The sequence below is a fragment of the Lotus japonicus genome, chromosome 3 (genome assembly GCF_012489685.1).
Source record: "Lotus japonicus ecotype B-129 chromosome 3, LjGifu_v1.2".
Lineage (NCBI taxonomy): Eukaryota > Viridiplantae > Streptophyta > Magnoliopsida > Fabales > Fabaceae > Lotus > Lotus japonicus.
In genome coordinates, this window is record NC_080043.1 from 37496160 (window position 1) to 37506892 (window position 10733).

The 10733-nt window shown below is 39.9% G+C and overlaps 1 protein-coding gene across 1 annotated transcript; it reads left to right on the forward strand.

Annotated features, from left to right (window-relative positions):
- Window positions 1–2986: 2986 nt before the first annotated feature.
- LOC130748772 (uncharacterized) lies at window positions 2987–4079 on the forward strand. Its single transcript, XM_057602017.1, has 2 exons — window positions 2987–3414; window positions 3503–4079. Exons 1-2 carry the CDS (start codon window positions 3235–3237, stop codon window positions 3803–3805), a joined length of 483 nt encoding a protein of 160 aa, XP_057458000.1. The 5' UTR covers window positions 2987–3234; the 3' UTR covers window positions 3806–4079.
- The last annotated feature ends 6654 nt before the right edge of the window (window positions 4080–10733 follow it).

The following is a 10733-nucleotide window of genomic DNA, read 5'->3' on the forward strand; positions in this document are numbered from 1 at the left end:
AAAGGCCCGTGACATGATCAGATGGGTCATTTTAGGGTTATGAATTCACACCCCTTTTCTTAATAAGTTTGTTTTTTTCTATTTTCCACACACTTTCTCTCTCTCTCTGCTGTTACTGTTTCTTTTTCACGTTCCTTTTTCTTCTTTTTTTCTTTACCTTTCTCTGAAACCCTAGTTGCTACCTAGCCTGCGCCGCCAGCCTCCTCTTCGCGTCGCTGGCCTCCTCTCCTCGCGTGGGCACTGGAATGGCGACACCACAACACCCAGGGCCGCAGCCATGGCCGCGTGCAGCCAGGTGCCAGCAGCTTCTCGCCTTCTCAATCTCACTCACTCAGTCCAATCACTCGCTCCCTTTTCAGGCACCGCCGCCGGCCGCTCCCCCTCTTCCCTCACCCACAACGACACATCCAAGCCAGATTAAGGTTCAATTTGAAGTGAGCAATTGATCAATTTGAAGCCGTGAAGGGAGCAATTTTCCCTTTTCCAATCGATCAATTTGAAGCTAAGAAGGGAGCAATCGAGTGGAATAGATCAAGCATTCAAGCCAGATTAGGGTTCCGTTAGTTGGTTATTTTCCCCTTTCTTTTTCTGAAATTTGTATAGGAAATTGTTTTTATGAAATAGTCCCTCAGGTTTGCCCTTACCTTTGAATTTTGCCCTTTTTTTCTTTTTTTTTTTTGGGCCCCAAAAGATAAACTCGTCCAAAGAAAAAAAAATCCCCAGAGCTCGGGCATAGGCCCTAGCTAGCTAGGCGGTGAATCCGCCCCTGCTCTTCACGTTGCTTTCTTTCTTCTGCAACACAACCATTCCTTCTTTTCTTTTCTTTGTCTTTTTTCCTCACTACCTCTCGACTCCCTGTTCCAAGAGATCTCTCTCTCTCATTTCTTTCCCCCATCATCGAATATACACATACATACACAAAATATATCTACTTATCTCCACCACTTCTTCTTGCCACAAGTACTGAAGGAAGCAACATCAAATTCCATTTTCATCTCTACGTAGCCTCACCATAACTTCTCATTCAACACCATCATCAATTCATCTTCTTGTCCAGCACAACACCACTCCTCACCATCTTTATCTTCTCATTTTATGGTAAAACTTATCCTCTTTTCTTTGATAGTATTTTTAGTTAATTAAATTTATCCTTTTAGTTTCCACACATAGTGTTTTCATTAAAGTTATGACTATGGAAATGATTTATTGAACCATGGTTTTTGTTTCTAAAAAGGTTGAGTTCTTGTCTTTGTAAAAATTTCAATTAGAGCTTTTTCGGAAGTGCTTTTACAAATGTTATTCCCCATCACCGGATCTATGGATTTCACTGATTAGTTTTCTAAAATGTAGTTTTTTTTTAGTTAAGTGATTTTGGGGTTTTAAGGATTTTAATTTTTAAGCCTTGATTAGTATGTCTTTATATTTGATTTCTAAAGTTATTTGGGGTTGAGATGAATCAAAATGGTTTGAAATAATGTTTTGGTGCTGAGAACATGTTGGAAATTGCAAAATCACGTTCTGTTACAAATTCCGTCACAAACATCAGTATTCCGTCACAAACATCAGTTTTCCGTCACTAACAGGAACCTGCAGGGGACAATTTCCGGTTTCGGTTCTCCAACTTGAAAATTGCATAACTCTCTCATCTCTCATCCGTTTTAGGTATATGACCACTTTTTAGAAAGCCCCAAGAGTCTACTTTGATATAAAATATATATTTGAAACTATTTTTACCGCTGATTGGCTGAAGAAAATATATATTTCAAATGTACTATGTTTTGCTAATCTCTTTACAAAGGTTGTTGTGATTGAGTAGAGTTCCCTGTTAATGTATTTAATTTTCTAAAAAGTTGAGGACTTGTTTGTCAAATGGACTTTTGAAGAACCTTTCTTTAAATCTTACAAATATCTTCGGTTTGGACTTTAGTCCTTAAAATATAAAGCATGTGCATTTGGCCTAAGTGAGCTAGAAAGTTTAGGCAAACTTGTTTTGAAACTTTAGATGTGACCTTAGAGGCTAAGGTTTAGTGGTAAAATTAAATTCAAATAGCATGTTTTCTCTTTTATATGTGGTAATTGCATGGAGTTAACTATTTATGTTTGCTACTTGTTGTTTGGGCACTTAACGCTATTAGGCGATGGAGAATCTTCGATGGAGTTTAACCTTTGTGCGAGTTGGAGATGAGGACTTGAAGAACTGTGGAAGACTCGAAGAATAGAGTCGGGTGTAAGGCTAGAGCCTTGGGATAGACAGCTTACCATGATTGGTTAAAGCTTGCATAATGTTTTTAGGAATTTATGTTTGAGGTTTTGGGTAGTTCCGGTGCATTGCTTTCCTGCGGTTCCCCGATGTGGAAATCGTAGGGAGTATGTCGGACTTATGGAGTCATTGCATAATAGATTCTTTGCTGAATCTTTTTATACTTGTTAGGTTCTGTAGGTTGTGTGCTTTCGTCTTTATCCTCAGGTACATGCCTTGTTCAAGGCTTGATGTAAATATATTTACAGTTGAGAGTAGGCATGACAAGTTTTGAAAATACTTCGAAAAGAAAATACTCGCTTTTATAAATCCTTTTGGAAAACATTGCATATTTATTTTAGCAGGTTACTATGGTGACCTCTGAAACTCGGGGCGTTACACAAGTCAAGGTAGTTACTCAACTGGTTAAGTCTAGTTTGCAGCTCGAGTTATTTTATAAAGGCTTAATACATCAGAAGGCCCCTGTAATTGTAAAGGGAATCAAATCCAGGGCCTAGAAAATTTTTGCATCAAATTGGGTCCCTAGAAATTTTTTTTAATTCAATTAAGGCCAAAGTGTGCCAGCTCTCAATTTTATCCCAGTCAGCATTTCCACGTGGCTTTTATTATTATTTTTTAATTTAAAAAATAATTAAAAATTATTTTTAATTCCATCTCAGTTAAGTAATCAGAAAAAAAAAATTAAAAAACTTAATAAATAACCTAATCTAATAATCTAACTAATAAACTAATCTAACCTAATCTAATCCCAAATCTAATAATCTAACCTAATCTAATCTGACAATCTAACCTAAAACAAAGCATCAAATTGAACCCAATCCCAAATTCCCAATTGAACCCTAACTGAGGAGAACGAAGAACACGATTGAGAGACAGCTCCACGAACGAGAGAGTTGCAGGAGGGAGGAAGGAGCTGAGCGAAGGGTGAAGAACGACAAGAAGAGAAGCGAACGAAGCTTGTTGGGTCGACTGAGATGAATTCTCAGAACCACGAAGCATCGAAGAACCCAAGGCTCAGTGGTCGTTCATCCACATCTTGTCCTTCACCCTCACTTTCATGCAAGACCTGTGGCTGTGGGAAAGAGGTAATTCTCTACCGATCCAATTCCAAGAATAACCCAGGAAAGCTATTTTGGAGGTGCCCTGATTGGAAGGTAATTTCTTCTCTACTGATTCATGTATAATTATTCATCTGATTGGCTGTGGTTCTGCTTGTAATGTTTGATTTTTCAATTGTTCCAGGAGAAAGGGACTTGTGGTTTTTTCGAATGGGATAAAGGTGTTGCTGCTGAAGATGGTATGCAGGGTTCTTCAAATCTGAATGAAGACATAAATGACATTATGGAAAAAAGGATTGCTAGTTTGAGGGAAGATGTTAAGGAAATAGTGCACAGGGCAATTATTAAGTTATGTGAAGACATGAATGAGAAGGACAACAAAATTGAGATGATGAAGATGAAGCTGGAAACAGAGGGATTGAAGATTAATGTGCTCTTGTTCTTTTTAGGCATTACTTTGGCTGTAGCAGTGTCAAAGTTTTTCTAGGAATGGGGTGTGGTGGATTTAGGGCTTAGGTTCTTATGTGTTGTCCAAGTTGAACTTCTTTTGTCTGCATTGTATGGCTTTTGTATTTTGCCAGGATTGAATTGAATGCAAAAGGTCCTATGTAATGAATGCAACATCCAGCATGATTAAATGCAATGTGTTCTGGTTGTTTTGAACATAAAGTATGGTCTTCAATTTTGTTATGTTTTCCCCTGCAATGTTCCATAACTCATGCACACAATAAAGTATACTTGCTGCCCTGTTTTGGCAGTATATGCACATGATGCATAATTGTAAAGTAAATGCTTAATAAACAAAAGCCAAATTGTTATAGAAAACACAACCTCAAAACATGTGAGTCTTGAACATAGCAAATGTGAGCCATAAAGCTAATACAAAAGTAATGGAGCCAAAGTAATGTCATCCAAGCATTTCATTACAATAGTTGGTGATGTGGTCCCATGTTCCACTAAATAACTATATCTAACATAACTATTACAAAAAAAGACAGATATGAGCATCTTTTGTTGTCCTGCAGCATCATGTGCTCCTCTTTTTCTTCAGATCCATCTTCTCCTTTTGATAACTCTCTTCTTTCCTTGGTCTCCTGGAATCCAATGACCAATCTCATTGTCTGGCCCTCTCTTTTTTCCCCTTTGATTAGGAGCAGCAACAACAGGTTTCTTGGGTTGTGTTGCAGGCTTTGAGGGCTGAGCAGCAGGCTTGGAGGGCTTAGTAGCAGGCTTTTTGGTGGGCTGAGCAGCAGGCTTTGAGGGCTGGACAGCAGGCTTCTTTGGTTGTGATGCAGATCTAGCAGCAGGTTCTCCTTCATGTCTTGCCCTAGCAGTTGCAGCTGGAGATGGTGGAGGTGGTTGTGGTGCTTGATGTCTAGCTCTGGCAGCTGCAGCTGGAGATGCTGGAGGTGGTGGTGGTGCTTGATGTCTAGCTCTGGCAGCTGCAGCTGGAGATGGTGGAGGTTGTGGTGCTTGATTTGTAGCTATGGTGTTGGGTCCAGGTGGGCCAGCATCCTGCCTGCAGGTAGCATTCGAAACGGGGCGCTGTCTGCTACGCTATAAGAAATAACGTTGCGCCCTCACTAACACCAATTGGTTTTGGCGTAGTGGTAAGCGCGTGATCCAACAAGTGGTATCAGAGCCAGGTCCCGTGTTCGAATCCCACGGAAGGCATGCTGTGCAGCTAGTTTGGCTGGCAGGTGCTGGGGGGGCGGATTGTTGGGTCCAGGTGGGCCAGCATCCTGCCTGCAGGTAGCATTCGAAACGGGGCGCTGTCTGCTACGCTATAAGAAATAACGTTGCGCCCTCACTAACACCAATTGGTTTTGGCGTAGTGGTAAGCGCGTGATCCTACATATGGCAGCTGCAGCAGGCTGAGATGGTGTTGGTTGTTTTTTGGCTTTTCCAGTGGCAGGTGGTGGAGCTTGTTTTTTTGCCCTTGAATCAGGTTGCACTAGCAGTGGAGGTGGTGGAGCTTCTTGAGTTGATGGAGCAGAAGCAGACACATCTTGTGATGTAATAGAGCCAAAGACCTGTACAGAAACAAAGACCATACTTAGACATTTTTACACAACAAAAGCACAATCAGATGCAACATGGCTTAATTTTATTACCTGTGAGAGATCCTCTCTTTGTGGTTCATTCTCTTCTTCAATGTGCTCATCATCAAGTGGTGGAGATGACGGAGGCAAAGGGCACTTCCTCTGGTTGTGTCCTTTTTGGTGGCACCTACCACATGTGTAAGAACTGCCTCCCCTTTTTAATTTGGTTGGATTCTTCTTATCTGGTTCATCAGGTTCCCTTCTCCTTAATTTTTTGGGCCTTCCTGGCCCTCTTTTAATCTAAGGAGGAAGGATGTCATCTTGACTCATCTTTGGCCATTTATTCTCACCATTAATTGGGGAAATCATGTGCCCATAGCAAATTTCATAAGTTGCTATAAGGTAATATTGATGCACATAATTCTCAGGCTTAAGACCCTTATCATTGAAGCAAGCCACAACATGTCTACAGGGAATTCCATTTAATTCCCAATAGTTGCAGGTACATGATTGCTTATCTATATCAACTATAAACTGGTCTTCAAAACCAGCATGCTCAACTTGGAATAGACCTTGAGCAACCCAAGTTGCTACCCAATTACCACTATACTTTATCTCTCTATCTAGCCTCTTCCTAGGTTTAGGCATCACATTACCCTTCCATTTTTTACTTTTTTCTCTCAAAGTAGCAAATCTGGTCATTAAATACTTCCTAATCCATTCAAATATTGTGATAAGGGGTTTGTCCCTAGCAACTAAAATGGTACAGTTGAAAGCCTCAGCCAAATTATTCATGGTTACATCACATTTAGGGAAATAAGAAAAAGCATGCCTGCACCAATGTATCGTAGGGATTGCCATCAGCCACCAGTAAGCAGCTTCATTGATTTTTTTGATTTCTTGCATTTTCTCCTCCCACAGCTCCTTATATGTTGCTTTGGATGCCCACATCAGCAGGTCTCTAACCTCAGTTCCTCCACCAAACTTCTGCTTGAAGTTTGCGTACAAATGTCTCACACAATAGCGGTGCTCTATACCAGGAAAGTCCTCAGCAAACACTTGTAGCCACCCCTAGCCAACACAATCAAATTGTAATGTAAGTTAAGTAAGGCATGATGACTCGGGTTTATATGATGTTTTTAGGGTTTTTCTTTGCTAGTTTTGAGTCTTTTTCTTATGTCTCATGTAGTGTTTCATGCATTCTCATGCATTTTAACTTTTATTTGTGCATTTGCATTAGTTTAGTAATCTTGTAGTTTTATAAGGGCTTTAGTTGCATTTTAGTATAATTTGAGTCTTTTGTTAATTGTCATTAGTTTTGAGTCCCTTGTGCAATTAAATGGTTGGTATTCTTGATATTTTTCCTTGAGCTTTGATGAGAGTAATCAGGTCTGAAACTGAAGAAGAAGGAAGGTCAAGAAGCTTGGTGAAGTGAAGGGAGGCTTTAAGAGGCATAAAGAGGAGTTAAAATGAAGATCAAGGGACTTTCCAGCGAGTCTGAGCGCCTAGGCATGCTCCATTGGCGCCTAGGCGCCAATTGCCCTGTTCCAGAAATTGGAATTGGCGCCTAGGCGCTCTGAATTGGCGCTCAGGCGCTCTGGAATTGGCGCTCAGGCGCTCTGAATTGGCGCCTGAGCGCCCAGAACAGCCCATCCTCGTTTATTTTTGCCTATAAATAGGATTTTAGTCATTTTCTTTTGTAATCTTGGATACTACTTTCATTTTTACATAAACTCAGAGGTAGAGGAGCATCTAGGAGAGTGAGAGAAGGCTTCCAAGCTTGTAATTCAGGTTCTTAGCCAAGCATGGCTCTTGCCATGCTTGGCTAATCTCTCTTCTTTTGCTTTGGATTTCTTGTAAGACTTTTTATATTTGAGTTATAATCTTAAGTTCTTTCCCACATGTTCTTCTTCTTCCCTTGAATCCCATATTCTGAATTTCAATCTAAGCTTGTATGCATGCTTGCTTTTTGCTTTTCTATAATCAGAACGGAAGTTTGTTATAGATTAGGGAACCGATTTGGGATTACCCCTTCTATACTTGCTACTAGGAATAGAGGAAGGGTTGGGGTTTGATGGCCTGAATTTGCATGATCTAAAACCTCATATAAATGACTAAGTACACAAGGAATTGGGCTTAGCTTTTAGTATGAGAGAATTGCTTATGTGAGGAATCAATAAGTGAGTAACTAGGCTATATCATCAAGGAGAGATCTATGAGAACACGTGCTTAGAATGATGTACTTGAATTGACTAGTTGAACAAGAACCCAAAGCATGTTATTTTCTGAATTGTCTTTTTATTTTTCTTTTTACTTAGTACTACTTCGTCATTTGTTTGCCTCAATAAAACAACCCTTCAAACTCAAAGCTTGAACCGAATCTATTCACTCACAATCCCTGTGGTTCGATATTTAAAACCGGGTGGATTCCGTACACTTGCGGATTGACCAACAAGGCAGCACAATCAGATAAGAGAAGTAAATATAGGCTGTAAATATAATATGTTAATTTAGGTTACCTTTTGCTTATCACTGATGAACACCCATTTTTTCTCACCATTATCCCCAATATCCCGCATCAAATGGTTCAAAAACCATCTCCAAGATTCTTTGCACTCAGCTTCAACCACTGCAAATGCCAGTGGGAAGTATTGATCATTTGGGTCCCTTCCCACAGCAATGAGAAGGATGCCACCATATTTGGTTTTGAGGTGACATCCATCAATCCCAATAAATGGTCTGCAAGCGAGCTTAAAAGCAAATTTGCATCCCTCCAAACACATATAAAAACAACCAAATCTAGGCTGAAGTGTGGTGGGATTATATCTCAGAATGATAGCTGCTGTGTTTTCATGATTCACCCTCATGAGCTCAGCTGCATAAGATGTTATCAAGGTGAACTGCTTTAGGGCATCTCCCTCAACAGCCTCCTTAGCAATTTTTCTTGCATTCCAAGCAGTCCCCCAACTGACACCAACACTGTACCTTGTCCTCATCTCATGAATAATCTCCTTGACTTGCATTACCCCATTAGAGTTCCTCATTCTGTCCTCAATGACCTTTGCAATCCACTTAGCTGTTGCTGCCCTATTATTGAATGTTCTTCCACATGTGTGATCAGGATTAAGTGTCTTAATCCTGTATGTTGAAGTCCCTTTTATATTGGCACAGTATGCAATGAACCTACATTCTTCTTGTTTGCAAGCAAACCTCACCCTATTCTTGTCATTCTTCTTGTATATCACAGCCTTCCCATTCATCACAGAGTGTGCAAGGATAGCTTTCTTAAACTCTTCTGTAGAAGCAAACTCCATTCCCAGTCTGAACTTATAGTCTTTGTCAAAGTCCTCTTGCCTGAACCTCTGGTATCTGACCCTGGAACCATTATCTTCCTCATCACAAGAATAATCACTCAGAAGGTCATCACTCTCATACTCCATATCAATGTTATGTTGGGCTGCAACCTCAGAGGGAATGAAACCAACATTATTATCACTTTCATCACCATCTTGAACACCATTGTTGGGCCCACTGTTTCTGTTCACATCATCTCTTCCATCACCATCCTGTTGTACATCAAATGGTTCATCCACATCATCAAACCCATCATTGGCCAGGTTTTTACAGATTTCATCCTCACTATCTATGTTGCTAGCACCGCTCCATTCAATGTCACTGTCACTAGAGTATACTATCCTAATGTCATCAGAATCACTGTCAGCAAGACATTTTCCCTTTGCTTCTTTAGTGGCAGGATTCACTTCCACTTCAGGCACAGTAAGAGGAGCTTCCTGAGTCATAGGAATCACTCCCACTTCAGTCACTTCCACTTCAGGCACTTCCACTTCAGGCACTGCAACAGTAGGAGCTTCCTGAGTCATAGGAATCACTTCCACTTCAGTCCCTTCCACAAACACAGCATCTTCATCATCCAACACAGCATCTTCTTTTTGCATCTCATTCCTAACAACTTCAGGCAATTCCACAGTATGTTCCAGGTATATATCAACCACCCCCCCAGTATCCATTGCATACCTAGCAACTTCCATAGCATCCTTATCATCAAGTATCTTCTTCAAGCCCTTTGCTAAATTCACTTCTGAGGACCACCACAATTTGTACTCATCATCAGGATATCCCAGAAGTCCCTTCACAGTAGATTTGATGGAAAAGTAACAGAATAAATCAACATCCCCATCAATTTCAATGGACTCTCCCCCAACATATCTCAAAGTTATGCCTCTGAAATGACCCTTATGGTGGATTCTGGTTTTGATCAAACCTTCTGCCATTCATGCAAAAGAAAACCTAACTTGTAAGTATTCAAACTCATAGCAAGTAAGCAAGTAGTCAAACCCATAACAACTAAGCAAGTATTCAAACCAATAACAACTAAGCAAGTATTCATCCCCAACAAAGAACAAGTAAGCAACCATTCATCCCCAACAAGAAGTAAGAACATCCCAGACAGCATTTTAATACGCAAATCAACAACTATATTCGTAATACCTGGTTCGACCTTTCTAAATACAGCACCAGCTTCTTCGAGTTTGTTGATCTTCACCTTCTTCTTCGCTCTCTCGGTTGGAGTTCGTTTTCTTTGCCTTCTTCGATCGTGATGGTGGTGGTTGTTCTTCGATGTTATCAAGGTGTTCTTCGCTCTCTCTCTCAGTCGTGTTCTTCGCTCTCTCTCTCAATCGTGTTAGGGTTCAATTGGGAATTTGGGATTGGGTTCAATTTGATGCTTTGTTTTAGGTTAGATTATTAGATTAGATTAGGTTAGATTATTAGATTTGGGATTAGATTAGGTTAGATTAGTTTATTAGTTAGATTATTAGATTAGGTTATTTATTAAGTTTTTTAATTTTTTTTTCTGATTACTTAACTGAGATGGAATTAAAAATAAATTTTAATTATTTTTTAAATTAAAAAATAATAATAAAAGCCACGTGGAAATGCTGACTGGGATAAAATTGAGAGCTGGCACACTTTGGCCTTAATTGAATTAAAAATTTTTTTCTAGGGACCCAATTTGATGCAAAAATTTTCTAGGCCCTGGATTTGATTCCCTTTACAATTACAGGGGTCTTCTGATGTATTAAGCCTTTTATAAATGCAATTTCTACTTCCCATGAAAGTTCTGAACATGTCCATGATGTTAGAAAATGTTCCTCAAAAGTAAATTAAAATCATGTATGAGTAATGTATCAAGCCGAGCAGTTAGCATATGCGTTCTCTCCAAGGAGAGCTTCACTTATTAGATTTCTTGAGAAGAGAAGAGAAAGGTGGGTAAGACCTGACAAGCATGAGGGTAGCAGTTCAGGAGGTCAGAGTTCCAAAGACTTGGACCTGGACAGCTTCTAAGGATTTGTT

Excerpts from the sequence above, each read along its gene's own strand:
- LOC130748772 (XM_057602017.1), top strand. The coding sequence starts at position 3,235 with ATGAATTCTCAGAACCACGAAGCATCGAAGAACCCAAGGCTCAGTGGT. Across the intron at positions 3,415-3,502 it reads GGAGGTGCCCTGATTGGAAG|GAGAAAGGGACTTGTGGTTT; the intron begins GTAATTTCTTCT and ends CAATTGTTCCAG.